This window comes from Pelodiscus sinensis, chromosome 5, assembly GCF_049634645.1.
Source record: "Pelodiscus sinensis isolate JC-2024 chromosome 5, ASM4963464v1, whole genome shotgun sequence".
NCBI lineage: Eukaryota > Metazoa > Chordata > Testudines > Trionychidae > Pelodiscus > Pelodiscus sinensis.
In genome coordinates, this window is record NC_134715.1 from 52684810 (window position 1) to 52708772 (window position 23963).

General features: G+C 45.3%; 1 protein-coding gene across 7 annotated transcripts in view; it reads left to right on the forward strand.

Annotated features, from left to right (window-relative positions):
- Window positions 1-394: 394 nt before the first annotated feature.
- ARHGAP10 (Rho GTPase activating protein 10) overlaps window positions 395-23963 on the forward strand; it is a 270200-nt gene continuing 246631 nt past the window's right edge. For 2 of the 7 annotated variants that reach the window (XR_012904148.1, XM_075930013.1), the window contains exon 1: window positions 395-1057. Coding sequence is in view for 6 of the 7 variants with exons in the window: in XM_075930013.1 (XP_075786128.1) it covers window positions 904-1057 (154 nt within the window). In the remaining variant the exon portion in view is untranslated. The remainder of the gene's footprint in view (window positions 1058-23963) is intronic. The other 5 variants (XM_075930008.1, XM_075930007.1, XM_075930011.1 and 2 more) reach the window with 5 other exon arrangements.

A 23963-nucleotide genomic window follows, 5' to 3' on the forward strand; every position in this document is an offset into this window, starting at 1 on the left:
GCAGACAGGATACTGGGCTAGATGGACCTTTGGTCTGACCCAGTACGGCCGTTCTTATCTTCTAATCCCAGCACCATTTACCCTCTGTGGACTGCAGACAGACCCAAGCCGGTTTCGGGGCAGGAAGTGCCCCAGGGCGGAGAGGAGGCGGCAGTCCTGTTCTCCTTTAGTGGGTCAGGGGGTGCTGGGAGTTGAGAGCGGAGCAGGCCAGCCAACAGGCTGTAGTGTGCGCAACCTACCGCTGAGTGTGGAACGGGCGATAGTGGCCACACAGCTTAGCTGGTTCAGTGCTAGCTGAGGGCGGCAGCCATTCAAGTCCCGGGCACCACCCAACCCAGCCCGCCGCCAAGCGCCCCTCCCGCCCCTCTCCGGCAGTTTCACGCGTGGCTAATCACGCAGCGCGGCGCCTGGAGTTTGGAAGCGCAGCAGCTGGGAGCGGGCAAGGCGCCCTACGCCGGCGGGTGGAGAGACCGGAGCTGGGCGGGGAGTTGGCAGGGTGGAGCTGGAAGCGGGGCGGGGCTGGGATGCCGAAGCTGCCTGTGGCGGAGGCTGCCGGGAGCTGGGCAGTGTCTCCGCGCTTAGCCCTCCCAGCTGCTCCCACGGCGGGAGGCTGCCCCAGGCGCTGCCGGGCGGCGCTGAGCTGATGAAGCTCTCGGGGTAGTTGCCGCTCGCCCCCTTCCCGCCCTTTGCTGCAAGAGTCCCCAGTCCAGGGAGCGGCTGGCCTCGGGCCCGCCTCCCATGCCGTGGTCGGAGCGTGCCAGCTGCCTGTTCACCTGGGGGAATCGCTGGCTGCAGCTGGGAGGCACCGCGGGCCGCTCTCCGGAGGATCGGCTCTGGAGGCTGCTGCTGCTTGGTGAAGAGGGATTTGCTAGGAGCTGAGCGGCTGGTGTAGCGGCAGCAGCCATGGGACTGCAGCCGCTGGAGTTCAGCGATTGCTATCTGGATAGCCCCTGGTTCAGGGAGAGGATCCGAGCCCACGAGGCTGAACTGGAGAAAACCAACAAGTTCATCAAGGAGCTGCTGAAGGATGGGAAGAATCTCATCGCTGCAACCAAAAGTGAGCGGGAAGGGAGGAGGGGCCGGCGGGGCAGGAGCCCCATTTGGTTGCAGACCCAAGAGCGGGGTTTTGCAGGGGCAGTAATCGGCGCTGCCTAAAGCGGAGTGTTGCTAAGCGCCGTGTGATGCGGGGCAGGGGAAACATCCTCCCCTGCAGGCTTTGGGTTGCCCCGCTGTCACCCTGGGCGCGAGCTGAGCGAGGACGGCAGCTGGCGGGGCGCCTTGCACAAAGCCAGGGTTTCCTGCCGGCTGAGGCGCGGGCGGGGGGAGGTTGCAAGAGGTGCCAAGCCGCGTTCAGCTGGAAGAGGAGCCTGCCTCAGGCCGTTCTTAGCATGTTTGCGCTGCGTGTGAGGAAAGGCTTTGCTGTGAATTGGATTTAGTGCATCGCCTTCCTCACCTTTTGCTCTACTTTGCACCCCCCCCCCCATTCCAGCGTGAAGAAACTGCTACCTTCCTGCCCTTGTGATCGTGGGAAAGTGATAACAGGCCTGCTACTGGTAGCAGCTCCCTTTTAAGAGAGCTTTTTGTAACCTTTCTTACATCTGTGACTTCCTGGCACAGGCCTACCTTAGTGTATGTGTCTCGAGCCCATACCACGCTGTACCTACAGTGTCTATGCTACACAGTACCACCACTGCCTTTGCCTGTGTATCATCTGTCCTGAAACTTAGCTAGGGTATGTGCGACAGGGGGGCTTACCTTCAGTGGCGCAACGGGGATGCTAAGGCAAGTTTCCTGTCTCTCCTGACACTGCAGACAACGCTGCGCCCTAGAAACAGCGAGCAGCAGGTTCCTAGCCAATGGCAGTGTGGAGTTAGGGTTTGGGGCAGGGCCCGTGCACGGAGCCCTGTGCACTCTTGTCTCCCACCTCCACTCTATCTAGCAGCTGACCCTGCTGCCAGCTGCTTCTGGGGTGCAGCACAATGTGCAGTGCCAAGACAGGCAGGAAGCCTGTTTTAGCACGCCCACTGGTCACCTAATCCCCCTGCAGCAATGAGACCCAGTGCAGTATGAAAACTGCTGGCTTAGGGAACATAGTCCTAGCCTGCTCAAGGTAGCTGGCTAGATCAAATTGATGAAATGTCATGGTTGGGGTTTCAGATGCACAAAGATGGCTACATCATGGTTTTTGTGGGTACCATAACTCTTAGTGGCATGATTGTGTGTTTACATTCTTGTCTGTAGTGTTGCGTTCATGTAACTTCTTAAATTTTTAAGTTCAAACTAGGGATGTAATAGTATAGTCGATTAACCGATAAGCAAAAGCACATAGGTTAATGCTATAGACTACACATATTCCCCCCCCTCCCGCCGCCCTTGCCAGTAATTTTTTTAGGAGGCTGGCCAGCAGCCCAGCTCAGTCCTGGCTCATGCCGAATCCCGGATTAACCCCCGCTGCGTCTCTGCTTTTGAAGTGTATTAGGAGGCAGGCAGGCAGCCTGGCTTAGTTCCTATATGAGAGGCAGCAGTGTGGGGCAACAGGCAGCCAGTCCGCAAGGTGAGCTAGTTTTTTAAACTGGCTCCCCTCAAGGATCAGCTCCCACCTGGCACACTGCTCTGTATCAGAGGCAGCAATGCAGCATGGCAGGGGCTCCTCAGTGACACACTGGGTCCTCACTGGCTGCCGGCCCCCTCCGGGGACTATAGACTAGTTGAGGAACCAATAAGAATTCATGAGGTTACTCGACTATTCAATTAACCGATATTTAACATCCCTAGTTCAAACAGACTAATGTAGTTCATAAATGCTTATTTGAATCCAATGATAATGTAAACAAACATGTTTATTTCATTTTGATTTTCACATAGGCTGGGACTATGTTCCCTAAATCAGTGGTTTTCAAACAATGGGTTGCAACCGAGTATTGGGTCATGGATTGTCAGGCACTGGATCTCACTGCTGCAGAGTCATCAGGTGCCCATTGGAGGTGCCAAGGCAGGAAACATTGCCTGTCCTGGCACTGCAGACTGCTGCACCCTGGAAGCAGCTGGCAGCATGCCTGGCTCCTAGATAGTGTGTGTGTGGGGGGGAGGAGGGAAAGCGCACGTACACTGTCCCGAACACTAACTCCGAACTCCCATTGATTGGGGACCTGCTGTTGGTTGCTTCTGGGAGAGAGAGGAAGTCTGCCTTAGTACCCCCACTGCATCACTGACCAGAAGCCACTCAAGGTAAGCTCCTTCTGTGTCACCCCTGACATCCCCCTCTAAAAGCTGGAGCTTCCTTCTATACCCCAAAGCTCTCATCCTCACTCAGGAGACCACACTCCAAACAAATTATGTTGGGTGATGGGCATCAATAATTTTCTTCAACTGGGTCAAGAGAAAAAAAAGTTTGAAAACCACTGCCTCAAGCTACACTGCTCGCTTGAAAGCTTGTAAAATTTGAAAATCCACTAGGGACCAGCAGATTCTAAGATGTCACCTTTTATATAAATTGTGGGGAGAGGGGGACTTAGAAGACTGTTCATGGACTAGGTTAAATGGCTGCTTCTGAAGTAGAAGGTTCCCCCGCCCCCCAGCAATCTCATTTTATCCAAGTGGCAGCAGGGCAGAACATGTGCATCTCTGGCACTGAATAACTGAGCAAAGGAGCTGGCATACATCATACCTTTTTCACTTATTTCTAATTCTGCTTTATTTGTTGGCCTACATGTTTTCTGCATTTTACAAGATGTGTTCTTTGGTGACTGCATGCATGCACGTCCAAATTATGTAGATTTGAAATCCAAATAATTGTTTTAGATTGAAGTGTGACATACAAATATTTCTAAATGTTCCAAAACTTGTAAAAAGTAGTTGTTCCCACCCTCTTCAAAACAGCTAACCACTATTTTCTGAATCTTTTTTTTCCAAAATTTCCCTTTCTGGCCCGCATGAAACTTCACGTGAAAAAGTTATACAGGTTGAACCTCTCTCATTCAGGACTCTCTGGTTCGGCAACATCTATGGTCCAGCAGGCCCACAGATGTTGCTAGACCAAAGAGCCCTTGCTGCAGGGGTTGAGAGCGGCTGGGAGCAGAGCTCCTCTGGTAGATGGCGGCCAGCAGGGCCAGTGGCCCGGGGGTAGAGGAGCTCAGGGAGAGACTGGAGCCCCCCGGGGGACTGGGGCGGGGAACTCTGGAGCGGCTGCTGCCCTGTGCAGGGCTGGGGGTGGGAAGCCCCACGAATGGGATGGGGGCAGCAGAATCAGGTAGGTGGGGCCGGAGCTGGTCAGGCCTCTGGGTTCTCCTGGTGAAGCAGCCAGGAGGAGAGTCCTGGGATGGTCCAGACACTGACCTCCCCTGGTCTGGCAAATTCCTTAGTTCAGACTCCAGTCCTGAAGGTGCTGGACCAGGGAGGTTCAACTTGTATAACTTTTAAGGAGTGCTAAATGTACTGGAAAAGCTTTGAATGACAGTACGCAGTGTAGTTGTAGCTGTGCAGGTCTCAGGATATTAGAGAGATGAGGTGAGGTAATTTCTTGTACAATGTAAGATGTTCTCCACCTTATCTATTGAATGAACATGTTTCCTTGGTAACCATAGAGTTACTTTAATATACGTAGTGTTACTTTTGCAACACAAGTTGTGCCTACGGTGTTGTCATTTCATCCTGTTAGCTCTTCTGAGTAGATAAGTTGTATGGTGGTGGAGGGTGCCATTGTGTTTATATATTTATTAAAGAAAATTAGTTACATCCTGACTGGATTTGTGCAATTGTGGATTTTTGCCCTTATGATTAGAGCCTTGCAAATCCATGGGTATACACATCCGTGCAATGCAATTATCAGCTTCTAACTTTTTTGCAGATAAAGATGCGGATACAAATGTTGTACTGTATCTAGAACTCAGCAAATGTGTGGATATCCACAGGTATTTGCATCCATGGCCCTACTTATGGTAGCTGTTTCAGCTTTTGTCAGCCTTTTTCCTCCAGTATTTATGAGTATCTCATAGGCATTTCTTGCACGCTGACAGTATTTGGTAGTAGCTGATTTTCATCTTAAGAATACATTAACATAAGCTCTTCATTACCAGGGCTGCTTGTGTATTTCAACCTAAACTATTTGGATTTCATTTTTGAATGGGAAATTATTTAAAGGTAAATACAACTTCAGGTATAAATTACATTTTATTCTGTAAATTGAGTTATTCAAGATAATTTCTCCCATGTCAGCAACAGCATCATATCTGTACCCTTATAAATACAGGGTTTCCTTTATTTTTAAAAAAAGGAAAGGGGAAAAAAACAAGAGCAACAGCTGAAAAGAAACTTCATGATGGTCCTCCATCTTTTGCTGAATGTCAGATATGCCCATATCATTTAATAAGTCCCATTTCCTGTTTGAGACACAATTGTAAGTGACTATGACATTGTTTATATGGAGTCACATTTTAAGAGGTAGTAAGCCTATGCCACTTTTTTTGTCTTGAAAGTAGGAGTTGTCACTGCTCCCCTTCTTGCCTTCCTTTTCTGTTATACTGGGCAATGATTTCTCCTCTGGTTCAAAAAGTTGCAGAGTTAATGTTGGTACACGAATATATTACCAATAAACAAACTATCTCTGCTGCAGCCATAACTGAAGTTTGTAGTTTTCAGTTTGAGCAGACTTATTGATGTTGCTTTACACGCCAAGTTTTAATTCTTTTCTGAATCTGAAAGGTAATCAGTAAGTTCTCTTGTGGTTCCTCTTAAAACTTTGCATTATTGAAGTGCCATTGGTTCTTGAAACCAAACACTGGAAAGAAAGAATGAATACACAAACAGTGGTTTTAGCTATTCACTGATCTGTCTTCATTGCGCTTCCCTTTTTCCATATTTAGTGTTTGCTATTAAAATGAATGAAACATTTATAGTAGAAATATCAATGGATTCTAGTCAAGAAATGGTTACCATTTGTGCTGTAAAGTTTGTTTTTTGAAAGGATTGTTTCTGAATAGAGGTAGTCGCTACATTTGAGAGAGATACTGAAGGGATACATATTTAGTAAGTAAATGAATTATTAGTTTGATATGAACAATATTTTCAAATACACACTTTAAAGCTCTTGAACACTATTAATGGTTATAACCTATATATGGCCCCAATACAACATGTGTTCAGATTAACATTTGAGGAACAGAGTTACGTGACTCTTGATCAAAACCAGTTTTTTTTTTTATGGCTTTCCATGAGAGAGTCAACTAAACTTGCGGAAGCCACTGAGCCACTAGTAGGATTGTGTAATGTGCACTAGCTCTCAGGCTCTGAAACTGTTGTCAATTGAAATAGTTATGCTGGAATTAATTTGTAAAATATGTAAAGAAATGGAGAAAAAGCATTTAGTCTAAAAACTGTAATTTCTGTAGTTTAAATGGCTGTTCAGTAAGTGTTTCAGAGAACATATTGATTCTTAGGATGGTTGGTTCTATTATTAAAAAAAGGAAAAGACTATCTCTATTGCAAGTTATATAGTAGATTACTGAAACAGATTTCTAAATATCTCACTTGCTCTTCAGTAGGGTGATTATGCTGTTGGTTTATCTTATGACTTTCTCTATGGTTGCAAAGTGGAAAATAATTAGTCCACTTTGTACTTGCATCCCTGTGCCCTAGCACAGTGCTGGTTTGTTGCAAATGCTGCCAAGAATGTTTACATGCTTTTATTAAAAATGAAATTTAAAAATAAAATGGAAACACTTCTATTGATCTTAGGTTTTGTAATTTTGGGGCATATCTGATCTGACTTCATTTTAAGAAATGATTACATGGAGAACACAGTCTTTAGCTTCTTTTTAGTCAGTAAGAGCCACTCTTGTTAATGTTCCTTGAAGTTAACATTAGCATAACTTCCCTGCTAATGGAAAAAGTTGCTATTGTGTAAGACAGCGATTTGAGAGTCTTTCCATTCAGCCCACCCAAAAGAGGTATTTACTTTTATGTAAATGGGATGGTATTACTCTATAATACAAATGTCGATTTAATTCTGTGGAGAGCGCTAAATTGTAATTTTTGAATGTGGTCTGAGCTGGGATTATGACATTAGAGCGATAGCCTTAATGTCAAGGAGAGGTTTGCCCAAAGATCAGACATAGCATGTAATCTTGATATAATCACCACTGTCTTCTTTCTTGTCACTTCTGTATTTGGGGTTGGTAACTTTTATAGCTTTTTTCCAAAACTCATGATTGTATGCCTGGATGTTACGCAGATTGATCTCCCTAAAGTCTGTTGATTGTCTAGTTCATGTACCAAGTCTTTGGCCTCTACTTTACATGATGGTTGCTATCCTACCAATATATTTCTCAAGTCTCTTATTGGACATGTGCATACTAATGTTGCCTAGTCTCCTTCAGTTGTCTTCAATTGGAGCAACTTCCAATATATCCCTCACAACCTCACTTCATTTCCTGTCATAGAATGATAATCTTTAATAATTATTAGTTCAGCTATTTTATGAAGTTGTTGCCCATTTGGCTCAATTGGTAATGGTAGGGAATGAAGCAGGTCATTTTTAGGACTATAGTTAATTCTTTTGACCATTTTGTGCATACATTTGACCAATTCTTACTTGTTGAGATGTTGGTTATTAATGTCATTATTAGGATTCAGACTCAATTGGAATGAGTGGAGTAGTTGATAATTCTCAGAGCTGTTGGTAGACTTCATTCACAGTGTTTTTTTTGTTTTGTTTTTTAAGAAAAATGAAAGCTTATGTTATTCAGAATATGAATCTGTCATAGACACTACAAAGTAGGATGGACTTGTTATGGAGATTTTAGTTTCAAGCTGGAGATTCGAACTGCATTAAGGGTGAAACTGGAGAACTGCTATTGAGCTTCAGGCAGAAAAATTCCACACTTAATGTATACAGGCAGTCCCCGGGTCACGTCAGTCCGACTTAAGTCGGACCCCTAGTTACGAACTGAGGGGGGGGGGGGGCGCAGCTAGTGCGGGGTGCCTTCCCCACTGTCGCCGCCTCTGGCAGCGCGGGGGGCGCTTCCCCCCAGCAGACCAGGAAGACACAGAGCTAGTACCTCCCCCCCCCATCAGACCAGGGAGATGCGGAGCGGCTTTTCTTGCCGCGGAGGACGCGGGTGGGGGGACCACGGCGCGTCGCGGCATTCCCGCCACCCGCGTCCTCCGCGGCGAGAAAAGCTGCTCCGCGTCTCCCTGGTCTGCTGGGGGGGGGGGGGTGCAGCTAGTTCACCCCCCCCTCCCCCCAAGCAGACCAGGCTTTTCTCTCCGTGGAGGATGTGGGCGGCGGGACTGCGGCGCGTCTCGGTGGTCCTGCTGCCCGTGTCCTCCGTGGCAAAAAAAGCCGCTCTGCGTCTCCCTGGTCTGCTGGGGGGGGGGGGGGGGAGGGGGAGCAGCTAGTGCCCCCCCCCCCCCCCGGCAGACCAGGCTTTTCTCGCCAACGCCTGGGGTAGAGCAGCTGGGGGGCTGGCGGGTTGATCCTACAGCACCGAGGTGTGGCGCTACTGGACCAACCCTGCAGCACCCCAGCTGATCTGCCCCAGGCGTCCCCAAGTCAGCCGCTGCTGAAACTGACCAGCAGTTGACTACAGGAAGCCTGAGGGAGAGCTGCTCTGCCCCTGGCTTCCTGGAATCAGCTGCTGATCAGTTTCAGCAGCGGCTGACTTGGGGACACCTGGGGTAGAGCAGCTGGGGTGCAGCCGGGTTGGTCCAGTAGCGCCAAGGGTCGGCGCTACCAGACCAACCCAGCAGCACTCCAGCTGCTCTGCCCCAGGCGTGTCCGATTCAGCCGCTGCTGGTCAGTTTCAACAGCTACTGAATTTGGACACCAGTTCCGACTTACATACAAATTCAACTTAAGAACAAACCTACGGTCCCTATCTTGTCTGTAACCCGGGGACTGCCTGTACTAGGATTTTTTAGGTCTTAGCAACATTTGTGGATGGCCTGGTTAGTTCAATGCTGATTGGAAAGTAAAGTATAAGAATGCACATTCAGTAATGTGGTGTGGTCCTCATGCTGGAAATGGAAAGAGGAAATAGAGCTGAAGCCCTTAAAAAGCAGAGCAGAGATAAGGCATGCACTTACTACAAGTTCTAGTTTCAGAAAAAAATGTGTGCTTTAAAGTTTTTGAAAATCAAACTGGGTGTGAACTTTTTCCACGCTTACTTTTGCAGGTAGTCATGCTATCATTCTGTGCTGTGAGTGATGCTTCTCTTATTCTAGATTGAGTTAACTTTTTTGCTTTTCTTTCTATATTTCTTTGTCTCATTATGAAATATTTTCCCCCTGTTGCTCTCACCTTGAGGAGCTATATGCTTAAAGTTGCTTTATACTGAACTGATGAGTTCTTTCAAATTGTTGGAAGTAACTTATCATTCTTGTGAGAGCGAAGTAGTAGTAGGAAAAGCTATCTGCAAAAGGGGGCGATGGAAGAAAGGATTTTTAAATAAAATAAAGCATTTTCTTAGTAGTTCTGTTTTTCACATGCTTAACAAAGTGCACCTACTTAAGGCTGATCTTCTGTCTGGGAAGACTAGCACAGATGGAGATCATTGGCTCATTAGGAGCTTCAATTTTTGATTTTCCTGTTAAATTTGATTTGTTTTTCTTGGTAGGACGAAGTCCTGGATTTAAAAACAAAAGGTTGTAATTGGACTCTAGTCGTACACCGTTTTTGTATGCTGAAGGTTTGATGGGGTTATTGGTATTGTCCATCACAGAGAAAAAAGCAAGCAAGATAAAATGCGTATTTTGCAATGCCTAATCTTTGTATAGGGCTTTTGTGCCTCAGCAAAGAATTAATGGAAATAGGAATTTTTGTAGCAGAAATTGGGAGTGATGTCCTGAACAAAAGTATGTCAGGAGCCAGCATGCTGTTATCAAGTATTCTTTGCTTTTCAAGGCCAGTCTTTTCTCTGTGTCTTTTTTTAAAATTGCACGTATGCATTGTTTATAAGTAGGAATTAATTGCATGGTGAAGAAGCTACATTTCCTATTGAACTTTTCTCACTGTTAGGGATGTAAAAAAGTAATCGATTAGTCAACTACCGGATAAGCCTAGGATTATCGGATAGTTGAGTTGATTATTCGCATTTCCTCCCTGCCTTGCTGCCTATATATATCAGAGGCAGCCAGGGAGATGGGGAGCAGGAGCTGGTGTTGAGGGAAGTCGGCTTAAAAACTGGTTCTCCCAGCACTGCAGTGCTGCTTGCCTCTCTCCCTGTACTGCTGCCTCTTATCAGGGGGCGGGAGGAAAGGGGCAGGGGAGGCTGCTGGCAGAGCAGTCTCTATTCATGGCCAGCCCCGGGGGCTGTGAACAGAGTCTGCTCCAGCAGCAGCTCCTGTCTACAGCATCCTAGGCTGGCCGCGAAAAGCGGCTGCTCTGCAGCAGCCCTTGACTATAGGGGTCCCCAGCTGCCCCTGGAATCCCCTGCAGACAGAGGCCACTGGACCAAGCCTGGCATAGTCCCGGCTCACTCCGGGTCCAGGAGCTACCCCTGTTGCGGCGGCTCTGCAGTAGGCTGCTTGCACACCTGGCTCTCGCTACACTTAAATTGCAAAGCTGTGCGGGGGTAGCTCCTTCTGAGTGCCTTGCCTTATTGACTAGTCGTGTAGTCGATACAAATTGTATTGACTACACGATTATCCAAATACCTGCCTCTTAATATCCTTAGTCACTGCAGCCCTAGAAAAAGTTAAAACTGTTTCTTTCGATCTGAAAATGTGAGTGATTTGAGTTGAAGTGCATCCCCTCCTAAGCAAAGGCCCATAAGAAATAGCCTAATTTTTCTTTTGGTTCCATTCTGTAGTTTTGAATTTTCAGTGATTGTAGGGAAATGCAAGCTGCACACTAGCTGTACTCTCCAATAGCATTAAAGATATTTGAATGTTTAAAAAAGTGCGATAGAACAAAAACCCTGTTAAATTGATGTGCTTGAGAGCTTGCAGCCAGGATTACAATGAAAGAATGAATTGTTAGGAAAAGCCTCATTCTTAAAAAGATTAACTTGTAAATAATTGAAGGAACATGCTGCAATGTAACGATGGAATTAGGACAAACTTTTCAAGCCCTAGTTTGTATTGGTACTGTTCTGTAACTCAGGTGGCTGCGTCAGCAACTGATTAGTCCACATAAAATGCAGTGTGAACATTTTGTTGTTTCAAAGCATGTTTGTCTTTGAAGATATAATTTTGTGTAATTAAAAAAAAAAATTGATTTTTTTTATGCTTTTTATTTTAAAAAGTGAATTTGTATGCTTCCATGCTTATCTACCGGGGAAATTGACAGCCATAGCTATAGTGGAATGATCATTTCACTAAAACTATTTTGGTATAACTGCACCATGTGAAGTTCTTCTTCCTGAGTAAATATTTTACTTCCAAATGTTTTTTTTTTTTATAGTACTGTTACAGTACAATATTCTCCTATGCAACCCTGGGCAAGTCATTTATCCTCTTAGTGCCTCAGTTCCTCATCTGTAAAATAGGGGATCAACAGTATTTCCTTGCCTCTTAGAGGTGTTTGTAAGGATAAAAGGTGTAAGGAGTCCTGTGGCACCTAATAGACTAACAGAAGTGTTGGAGCATAAGCTTTCGTGGGCAAAGGCCCACTTCGTCAAATGCATGTATCTGACGAAGTGGGTCTTTGCCCACGAAAGCTTATGCTCCAACGCTTCTGTTAGTCTATAAGGTGCCACAGGACTCCTTGCCGCTTTTGCAGATTCAGACTAACATGCTCTGGCAGATTCAGGCTATCCCTCTGATACTTGTAAGGATAAATACATTAACATTTTTGAAGCACTTTGAGATCAACTTATATTATTATAATTCTTTTCCCATACTTTCATCCCTCTCCCCCAATTCTGTCAAATCTTTTTCTCTAAAATCAACTCCCTGTAACTAAAACCAACTTAAATTATTTTAAATTCTTATTATGGCTTATACAGTCTGAATAGTTGCTAATTCCTGTTTAATAGATGGTTCAGCACTCATGCCACAAGAGTGACTTCTTCTCTGCGAGGTAAGTTACCTTAAAAAGAAAACATTGTTTGGGAGTTTTTTGTGTTTACAAAACATGATGAAGCTAGAAGAGTTAAAGTAAAAGTGTTTCTCAAACTATATTTTAACTAATAAAAACAGATTTAAATGTATTATTAAAACCTGTGCTTTTGGCTCTCTTCTGCTTGTTGAAAGTCTCCCCTCAGCATTAGATGTCACACAATTAACTGGCCTTATGTTTAGAATTAGCACACTCTTGCGTGATATGAAGAACATGTTTTTGAGGACTGACCATAACCCTTTGGGATGGACAGTGCTGGCAGTTAGCAGTAGAACTGGTGGTAGTGAGAGCAGCTTGGATTGACTGAGAAGAGAGGGCCTTCACTTTTCATTCTATAATTCTGGCAGGCTTGTTCTAGCTGCTGCTGCTGTTTCTCCTCATGTCCTTGTTACAAACTACATGGTTTTCCAGAAGTGCATAAGTGGTGGCCTTTTCCATCAGTGCGATGAGGTGGTCCTTCATACAGGTCTCCCCAAAGAGTCGGTAAACAAGTAGGTACTTCACAATCTTATGTAAGTAAGGCCAGAACATTTTTTTCAAATTAAGTTGAAAACTCAGTAATATAATTTTACTTATTTTATAAATGCCACCCAACAAATGCAAGTCAGGAACTAAGCTTGATACTTGACAATAAAAGGTGAATTTGATAAGTCATAAGAATCCAGTTTAGCAGGACTTTGGGTAAGTCTAGACTGCAAGTTTCTTTTGAAAGAAGCTTTTTCGGAAGAGATCTTCTGAAAAAACTTCTTCCGAAAGAGAGCCTCCACACTGCCAAAGCACATAGAAAAAGTGATCTGCTTTTTTAAAAGATAGTGTGTGGACGCTATCTCGCATTTAAATTGTGATTACTATGGACGGAGTGGCCACAAGGGCACCTGTGCTTTTTCCTCTTTCGTCTTCTTTCGAAAGACCTCCCTCTTCCCTGTCTACACATGCCTTTTTCTGAAAAAGCTCTTTTGGAAAGGTGTTCTTCCTTGTAGAATGGGTTTACTAATGTTCAAAAAACTCTCTGTTCTTTCGATTTTTCTTTCGAAAGAATGCAACAGCAGTGTGGACGTAAGTGAATTTTTTTTGAAAAACAGCCGTTTTTCCGAAAACCCCCCTGCAGTCTAGACGCATCCTTTATGATAAGACACTATTGGTTTGGGAGTAGATATCTGGAGTTCTATTCATGACTCTCTTAATATTTTTCTAAAAGAAATGCTCTTGTTCAAATAGGAATTATGTAGGGAAGTTCTATAGTCTGTGTTATACACGGTCATATTTACTAGATGATTACAGTGGTGCTTTCTGGCTTTCGAATCTATGAATGACTTGCTGTGTGGTTTTGGGTAACTCCCTTCGCTTAGTTATCTTCCACTTCTATTAAACTGTTAGCTTACTCTAAACTGTTAGCATGTGTGAAATGCTTTGAATCAGTGAGTACTATATGCGAAGTTTACACTACAAGCTAGGGAGTTGACTCCCCCTTCTCATTTACACATACTCACGCTAGTTCTCATTGAGCTAACACTAGTATAAATAGTAATGTAGCCATGATAGCACAGATTGTGGCAGCAGATGCACAGCCAAGCCATGCCGAGTACATACCCATAGGTTTCAGGTAGATTTGGATTTGGCTTGGTGGCTCTGTCATGCCGCCTCTGCCATTCCTGCAGCTATGCTTTTATTCATGCTAGCTCAATGAGAGCTAGTGTCAGAATGTGTACGCTAGCTGGGGAATTACACTCCTCTCTCCTACTATACATGTAGCCATAGAAGAGTGCTCAGTACCAAGTCACTATGTAAACTTGGAACTTTCATCCGTTATCTGCATATAATATCTTGTGCAGTGACAGTTCTCCAAGACCTCTCTTACTCTTCACTTCAGATCACCTGTACATTCAGTATTTGAATTAAACTGCAATGTTATAAAGTGGAACACATTCCCCTTACTAAGAAATGTGCTAGAAATAGAATCTGATGGGAGACAACCTTTATCCTCATACCAGAGAGGTTTTAGATGTCCTTGGTTGGAGAAGATTGCTCTGTGAGCTCACAGAGCAGCTGTACAGCACTCTCTATGCTGACCCTTGGAGTGGAAACTTCAGTCAGCAGTGTTTGGCTTTTGCTGTTACAGTACTTATTTCAGACAGTGCAATGAATTTTCTTATGGGGAATACTCATCAGCAGTTAAAGAGGAAAAATTGGGGAATACTAACTTCTCACTATAAGCCCATACATTTAATGAAAACCACACTTGAGCCTTATGGAAAAAATAAAAATATCTTCAGTATTTAGAGATGGTGGTGTATAAAGAAAATACCTGTTTTTTCCTCTTCCTCTTTGGTGTGCCTAAATGTTTAATTACTGAGAGGATTTGCAACACAAAATGCTTTGTTATAAAGAATTCCTTTCTTTCTGCTACTTTGCGCTGGATGTAATAATGTCATCAAATAACATCTGAATAACTTGAAAAGATTTAGTCTTGGCTTGAGTGAAGTGAGCAACTTGGGATAAATTAGTTTTTCCATCTGATTAATAGTTAAAGAAATATGGCTACATAAGCAGAAATGTTTCTAGATTTGTTTATATCCAGCCAACCATTCATCCTCCAAACCTCTCCCACCGCAATGTTTTCATTCCTGTTCTTAACAAAGTGGCTTGTATGAACCTTCCTGATATAGTTTGTGCATTAAATATAGCTTGCTGCTGGTGTGTATGTGTATGCATGCAAGCATGCAGGACCTAGAACAGGGTTGTCCAACTGACTAACTCCTTGAGTTGCATATATGGTTGCCAGATGGATGAAAACAAAAATACTGGAACCTCCCCCCCAAAAAAACCACTGAGAAATTCTGTTGAAGGGGGGAAAAACAAGGGGGGGAAAGAGACCAAAGTTGTTGTGCCCCTCAAAAAAAGGACTCCCAAGACTTATTAGGCAATAAATAAAAATAAAATAAAACAGCATGTCCCCTTTAAGAGTGAGTGCAGGGATAGGAACGGGAGAGGTTGAGCACTAAGACCCAGGGGAAGTTGGCAGCTATTTTGTGCCGGGAGCCATGCGGAATCCGGTAAGTATAGGGTCAGGGGGCTGGGAGTCCGGGGGAGGTGGGTGGGTTGGCCGGCCAGGCGCTGAGTGTTTGTAGGGTTGCCACGTGCCCAGCATTTTCACCTCCTGGCTGGGGAAAAAAAATCAGAAAATATCAGACATTTTAGGTGTCCGGTATTCTCTGAATTTTTTTTACCGAACAGGAGGTGAAAATACCGGACTGTCCGGGTGAATCCCAGACACCTGGCAAATATGAAAGTCTTCAGAAGTTCAAGAGTTGGGGCATTCCTGCTGGGGCTCAGGGCTTCAGCCCTGTGGGAGGCCCCTGTGGGTCGAAGCAAGAGCAATGCATTGGCCGCACTTGGTCATGTGGTGCTGCAGGGTCCCCTCCCTAAACTGCACCTGATGGAGCTGCCAAAAAGCTGGGAGCTATGGGGAGAGACCCTACATTTTCTCCTGCCTTTCCCCACAGAGTGCAAGCACTGGCTCCTCCTTGCAATTCCCAGCTGTTTGCGGCTTCCTCTCCATATAGCTCTAACACAGGAGTGGGCAAATACCAGCTGGATACCATCTGGCAAGGTTAGCTCCTGGTCCGTGCCCCACTGCTATATTTACCTTTGTGGTTGCAGATACTATCGATTGCAGCTCCCATTGGCTGTGGATTGCCATTCCCGGCAACAGGAGCTGTGACCTCCAGTACCTGCCACCCTGCAGGTAAATTTATAGGGTTGCCAGACGGTTTCAACAAAAATACCAGACACACTTGATATTACATCACAATCTACATTACATCTTATTTAGAAAATACCGGACATTTATATTTTCTCAGTAATATTTTTCTCAGTTTGTTTCCCGAACAGAAATCTCAAATTCTGGACTGTCCAGTTCAAAATTGGACACCTGGCAACCCTATAAATATAGCAGTGGCAGGTAAATATTAGCTTAGCCTAGTGGTTCACTGCTGAGTTATTGCCCACCCCTTCTCTAACACCTGGGTGTTTCATGTTGGGGTTTCTGAGAGTAAACCCTCACTCTTAGCAGGCACCAGTTGTCTCTGGCAGAAGCCCTTAGCTTCACCACGCATCCACAAGGCAAAAGCCCAGATTTTCCCACCAATATGGTAGGTAGAGAATAGGCTTGACCTGGGGTGGGGCGAGCTCTGAACTACACTTTAACTATAAAAGAGCTGCATGCAGCTAAGGAGCTGTGAGTTTGGCCATCCCTGACCTAGAAAGTCATTTGGAAGAAATATTCTGCCACTTGGAGGCTCTCGTTTGAAAATAAATAAGCGACTTTGAAAAGAATTGGAACTTTTAGCCCTAAAGAAATTTCTAGAATTTGGTCTGTGAAAGCCTCTGCCTCACAGACACGCTTGATGTGGTGGTTCTTTTTTTTTAATGGAAAAATTATATTTTGTTAATGGTCAGGAGTTAGCCTCTCATATCATAAGATTATTCAGCATTGCTCTCATTGGAACATTGCTTCCTGAAAACTATTATTAGTGTAGTAGTTGAGAGAGATAAGAACAGCTGTTGAGATTTCAGTTTGAGTCACTGCATGGGCGGAACTGGTTGGAATTCCAGAAGTGATAAGTATAGGAACTAAGGTGGAGTCATTATGGAATTTATTTGGAAAAGAGTGCTTCCAAACTTGGAGGGAAGAGGAGACATGGGATCTCTCCCTTCTGCTAGTCTGGCGATTAGAAATCTCTCTGCTAGTTCCCAGCTCATGTCATTCTTCTGCATCCCGTTGCTGTTTACTCCCTATCTCCATGTATATATCTTCTGTGTTCTTGTTCTCTCTCTCTCCTCCTCCTCCTTTGATATATTGTCTCTTTTTTGTTTTTTTTAATAGAAAAGATATATATTTCTGTTTAGTTTCCTCTCATCTTCTGTTCATAGTCTCTCATTCATGAGAAACTTATCAGTGCCTGTTGCTCTGGTTCCTGTAGGCCTGGTTTACAAGTCTAGTGTTTCTTTTCAAATTCACCATTACTAACATCAGTGCAGCTTCACCAGTGGTACCAATGTAGAGTGTAGCCTCAACAAGAATTTCACTGTTATCAGCTTCTAATATTGTATGATTTTTGACTTGCGTTACCCATTTTGCCATGAGAAGGGTTTAAGCCACTTTCAAGGAGGGCACTGCTTAGTTTCTGGCTTTTTATCATTTTTTCCTGACTGTAAAATGGGGATGATATGGTACATGCCTTAGAGCTGTTGAGATTGTTCAGTGCTTTTGAGAACCTTTTCGCAGAAGTACGAAGTGTTATTACTGTTATAATTACATAGGAACATAAGGACTGCCATACTGAGTTAGTTCTATGGTCCATCTAGCCCAGTATCATGTCTTCTAAGACAGGCCAGACGCTTCAAAGGGAATGAACAGAATAAGATAATCATCAAGTGATCCATCCCCTGTTGTCCATTTGCAGCATTCTCACAGTCAGAAGCTTAAGATGCACCAGAGCACATCTCGGATCACCGTGGCTAATAGTCATTGATGGTCTTATCCTCTGTGAACTTATCTAATTCTTTTTTGGATCCAGTTATATTTTTGGCACTCCCAACATCCACTGATAATGAGTTCCATGGGCTGACTTTTGTGCAAAGAAGTACTTCCTTTTGTTTGTTGTTAAACCTACTGCTTGTTAATTTCATTGGGTGATCCCTAGTTCATGTTATGTGATGGGACAAATACCACTTTCTTATTCACTTTATCCTTTTTGAAATGGGGTGACCAGAACTGCACACACTAATCAAAATGTGGACATACTATTGGTATATAGTGACATTATGATAGTCACTGTTTTTATTATCTTTCCCTTTCCCAATGGTTCCTAACATTAACTTTTTGACTGTTGAACATCAAGTGGATGTTTAAAAAAAGCTGTGACTCCAAGATCCTTCTTGAGTAGTAACAGCTGATTTAGACCCCATCATTTTGCCTGTCTAGTTGGGATTATTTTGCAATGTGCGTTAATGTGCATTTATCAACATAGAATTTCATCTGACATTTTGTTGTCCGGTCACCCTGTTTTATATGTTTGGAGGCTACAGACATAGAAAATGGCTTGAGCATCCAAAAAAATAACTAATGGGCAAAAATAAGGAAATTTAGAGTTAGTACACTCATTTTGTTCTTTACTTACCCTATTGTGCATAACTATTGTAGGGGTTTTACTAGTTAGTGGTTCGGTATGTTCTATTATTTAGTATCAGTGATGTAGGTGAACTACAAAGAATTTCAGTCCCTCTCTGTTTTCATTTTAATCTGTAATAAAGTAATGTACAGCTTGGAGGTGTATTATTGGTATGTACATAAAATCTGGACAGGAAACTACAGTTACTACTCCCATTGGAAGTAACACCAGCCTGAAATGGAAATAACAAATGATTGGTGAGATACTTTTTAATGTAAACATTGAGCCAGGGTTTGCCTGGGTCCACACCCATTTTAAATGACTGATAATGATTTTGTTTGTTTCATTTGTAATAGTCATGTTATGAATCAAGTGTATATATTGTAACACCTTTTTTTGACGAGAATCTTAAATTGTTTTTTTTATTTTATTTTCATATAGAAATGCTAAAACAATGTTAAACAATTTTAGAGATATTGATTAAACCTCTCAGTAGCCTGTGAGGTAGATGAACTGTGAGTCATCTTGCAGATGGCTGAAGTGAGACACAAAGAAGGTAATTTACCCATAGTCAACCAGCAAATCTATCAGTGTTGGAGTTAGTAAGTAGGAAACCCTTCTCCTTGTACTCAGTGGACTAGAATACTCTGCCTTTTTATATTTTTAGGCTGAAAAGATTAGATTTTAGATTCCCCTCTCTTCTTTTGCTTTCTTGAAAAAGTTAGTTTCATTTTAGATCAACACCATCTGAGTGGCTATCACACAAACAACAAATCATTTGCTGTAGGAACACTCACAGTTGAAATGAAGAAGACATCATAATCGTTTTAATTTTAATGTTACCCTGGAACGTATTGTAACTCCTTCCAAAAAGATGATGATTGCTTCTGCCTAAATTCTTAATCCTTAACCTTTGTACAATGCCAGAGCAAATTAGTTTTGCACGTGGAGTTTCTGCAAGAGTAATTTTCCTGTTTTCTCTTCATCCCCACTTTAGTCTGTTCCAATTTGGTCAGACTTTAGAGAATTGCCTTATTATTAAGTCATGTCCAAAGTTTCCAGTCATATGATTTCACTGAATAGAAATTTGTTACTGATGTGGGATGACCAAAACTTTGTTTTGCATGCTGACCCAAAAAATCCTAATGCTGTTATTGTATTGCTCACCACAGTAATATCTGTGTTCTATGAGTAGATTTCACCAGTGCAGACACTCCTGACCTATCCTGTCCATTTACCTTCCTTCCACATGCCTACAGAGCCAATATGGAGAGACATCCTCTTTTGTAGCTTCACGCATCTTTGACCCTCATAAAAAAGTTGCAGCATTTATGGCCTACCACAGTCTTGCTGGGATGGGGGATTTAGCCAGTGGGATTCATTTTCAGTCACTTTTAAAGTCAATGAGACTAGTCAAATATGTGCAAAAAGCCCAGATTTCCTTCTTTAGTCGTAACTTTGTCTGCTGGAGCACACATGAGGAGAGGGGAAAGTCCATATCAAATCAGAGGGTGTAGTAGGGCTGGTTCATTTAGACCAGGACTAGCCCTTGGGTATGAAGTAATTCATTCACAGTTTATCTAGAATTGCTTCAAAATAAGCAAGTATCACTACAGTTTCTTGTGACTTAAGGAATTAAATGCACATTTAATATGACTTTAAATTTGTCTTATAAGTTGGTTTTAAAAATGGTAATGAGAACCATAGAAATTCCTAATACGAACTGTGTATCACCATGTAGATCAATATAAGCAGTGATAATAACCATGCGATAGTTCACATCAGCTATGAAGAATGATGAGGTTTCTGGAAAGAAGGTGGTGATTTCTGAAACCTTGCCATCTTCTTTCTAGGAACCTTCTAATTCATAGGTTCCCAAACTGGGGGGCATGCCCCCTGGGGGGCATGAAGAAATTCCAGGGGGGCACGAGGCAACCCAGCCTCCCACTCCCCAGTCAGTTCCCTCCCCCAAGAAAGAACCCTGACTGTCCGGTAAAAAAATTCAGAAAATACCATGTGAACTGTCCGGTATTTTCTGTTTTTCCTGGCTTGGGCGTCCGCCGGAACATGTGCTGCTCGGACTGGCTGGAGCGGAGGGAGGATAGAGTGTCCTGGGCAAACTTCAAAATGGCCACCGTAAAAGGGCAGTGACTGTTCTGCTCTTAAAAGACCAACTACTTTTCCCCTGGTGTACTGGCACCCTTTTTTTACACTGGCCCGGACTGTTTTTCAGCCCTGGTCAGTTCTTCCGCTCCCCCCCCCCTTTTTTTCCAACAAGTTTTGCTGCAATTTTGGGGTGAGGTGTGAGGGTTTCTCAAACATCAAAAAGGGGGCATAATGCCGAAACGTTTGAGAACCACTGTCCTAATTCATGTAGTTTGGGGGCAGATTCTATAGCGTTTTCAAGTGGGATCTTGGGAGCCTAGAGCCCTTTCTGTGGAAACCCTGTGTTGGGAGTTCTTGCTGCTGCCATCATGGCTCTAACTCCCCTGTCCACAGATGTATTTTGGGGGAAGAAGCAAGGGTCTCTGTCAAAAAGATTAGATAGCCCCTGTCTTTGTTGTCCTCTTGTTTAAATGTCAAAGAATGAGAGGGAAGAAGTCAGACCCCCCCAAAGAATGGCCTCTTTGGGGTCCACTGGGAATTCAGAGTGTATGTGGCCCTCTTTTTGCTTTATTTCTTGTGAACTTTACAGAGTCAGATCCTCAAGTCGTGTAGTTATGAGTTATACTTCAGGATTTGAAATGAGATTGTTAGGTGTGGCTTAAATCTTATTTATCGGAGCATTAGCTGACTGTTGCGTTAGATCAGTAATAGCTGCCCAGAATCTGTTTACTTTTTCATTGCCAAATCCCTTGGCAATTAATTTTAGGACCATATCTATTCTGCCTACAATTCTTCCTTGGAACTGTCAGTAGGAAGAATAGCTATCATTTCCATTGTACAGGCAGTCCCCGGGTTACATACAGGATAGGGACTGTAGGTTTGTTCTTAAGTTGAATCTGTATGTAAGTCGGAACTGGCATCTAGATTCAGCAGCTGCTGAAACTGATCAGTTTCAATAGCGGCTGAATCTGGACACCAGTTCCGACTTACATACAGATTCAACTTAAGAACCCCAGGCGTCCCCAAGTCAGCTGCTGCTGAAACTGATCAGCAGCTGATTCCAGGAAGCCCGGGGCAGAGCAACTCTGCCTCGGGCTTCCTCTAGTCAGCCGCTGGTCAGTTTCAGCAGCGGCTGACTTGGGGACGCCTGGGGCAGAGCAGCTGAGGTGCTGCTGGGTTGGTCCAGTAGCGCGGCCGCTCCACGGCGCTACTGGACCAACCCAGCAGCACCCCAGCTGCTCTGCCCCAGGAGTCCTGATTCAGCCGCTGCTGAAACTGATCAGCAGCGGCTGAATCAGGACTCCTGGGGCAGATCAGCTGGGGTGCTGCCGGGTTGGTCCAGTAGCGCCAAGGAGCGGTGCTGCGGGACCAACCGGCAGCACCCCACCTGCTCTACCACAGGCCCCGGGCTTTGCTCCACGTCTCCCTGGTCTGCTGGGGGGGGGCACTAGCTGCGTTCCTCCCCCCCCATCAGACCAGGGAGACGCGGAGCAAAGCGGCGGAGGACCCGGGCCAGATCCGCGGCGCTGATCTGGAAGCGCCACTGGTCCGGCCCGGGTCTTCCGCCGCTTCGCTCAGCGTCTCCCTGGTCTGCAGACCAGGGAGACAAGGAGCAAAGCGGCGGAGGACCTGGGCCGGACCCGCGGTGCTGATCTGGAAGCACCCCAGCTGCTCTGCCCCAGGAGTCCTGATTCCAGATCAGCTGGAAGCGCCGCGGGTCTGGCCCCGGGTCCTTCGCCGCTTTGCTCAGTGTCTCCCTGGTCTGCTGGCTCCCCCAGCAGACCAGGGAGACAGGGAGCAGCTTTTCTCGCCCCAGAGGAGGCGGGCGGCGGGACCAGGCGTCCCGCCGCTCCAGTCCTCCGGGGCGAGAAAATCCCCGTTCGTAACTGTGGATCCGACATAAGTCGGATCCGCGTAACTCGGGGACTGCCTGTACAGATATTTGTATAATCTATATGTAATCATCAGGAAACAACAAATACAAAAGTGCCTTACAAATTTATGAAAGTATACCCAACTAAAAATTCTTAATGTGGTATTGTAACATTGAGTAACATTTCCTGGGCAATTTGTTTGACAATATTTGTTCTAATATTAAAAGTGTAGGCATGATGTGGTTGCGGTTTTATATACAGTGTCTGAGTTTTTTATTTATACAGGCAGTCCCCGACTTACACGGATCTGACTTATGTCGGATCCGCACTTACGAACGGGGTTTTCTCGCCCCGGAGGTCGAGGTAGCGGATTGCTACCTGCGAGCTTCGGGGTGAGAGAGCCCCGTTCGTAAGCTGCTCCAGTGCCCCTGGTCTGCTGGAGACCGTCTCCAGCAGACCAGAGGCACTGGGCGGGTTCCTGCGCTTCTGAGGCTTTGCCAGAGCAAAGCCTCAGAAGCGCGGGGAACCGCCGCTGCTGCCGCTTGAGTCCCGGTGCCTGTGGTCTGCTGGGGACGGTCCCCAGCAGACCACAGGCACCGGGACTCAAGCCGCAGCCGCGGGGGGGGGAGGGGTCCCGCGCCTCTGAGACTTTGCCAGAGCAAAGCCTCAGAGGCGCGGCACCCCGCTGCCGCTGCGGCTCTGCTCCCCGTGTCCCTGGTCTGCTGGGGGGGGGGCGTGGCTAGTGTGCCCCCCCCCCCCCCCCCCCTCCAGCAGACCAGGCTTTTGTTTTGGACCCTGGAGCAGAGCAGCTAGGGCGCTGCGGATTGGTCCTGCAGCGCCCGCTCTGGGCACTACTGGACCAACCCGGCAGCACCCCAGCTGCTCTGCCCCAGGTCCTGATTCAGCCGCTGCTGGTCAGTTGCAGCAGTGGCTGAATCAGGACGCCTGGGGCAGAGCAGCTGGAGTGCTGCTGGGTTGGTCCAGTAGCGCGGAGGAGCGGTGCTACTGGAGCAACCCAGCAGCACCCCAGCTGCTCTGCCCCAGGCGTCCCCAAGTCAGCCGCTGCTGAAACTGACCAGCGCTGACTACAGGAAGCCCGAGGCAGAGTTGCTCTGCCCCAGGCTTCCTGGAATCAGCGCTGATCAGTTTCAGCAGCAGCTGACTTGGGGAAGCTTGGGGTTCTTAAGTTGAATCTGTATGTAAGTCAGAACTGGCGGTCAGTTTCAGCAGCGGCTGAATCTGGACGCCAGTTCCGACTTACATACAGATTCAACTTAAGAACAAACCTACAGTCCCTATCTTGTACGTAACCCGGGGACTGCCTGTATCCAGTTTTTTACTACTGTATGTGCTTGTTTAGTTATGGCTAGGTTATTGCATCTTGATTGCAGGAGCCCATATTCCAAGTGCTTATTGATTGCAAAGTTCTCCTTCATGTTTAAGATTTTTGAATGGCTTTGTGTAACCCACACACCTAGGTGTGGTTACTGAGTACTGCAAGAGGCACCTAGACCACTGCAACAGTTAAGATCAAGAGACCTCTACAGCATGGGTTGGGAGCGAGCTGGCTTTTAGCTCAGAGGGTAGAGGCTCCTAGAGTCAGCTTCCTAGGTTCAAATCCGCCTTGGTGGTGGTTACATTTGCACTATCATTTGTCTGCCTTATTTTCTTTTCCCTTTTCTTACTTCCAACATATTTTCTAAAGTGTCCTTTAAATTGTGCACAGGCCAGCTATTTGTGACACTAGGCACTGGT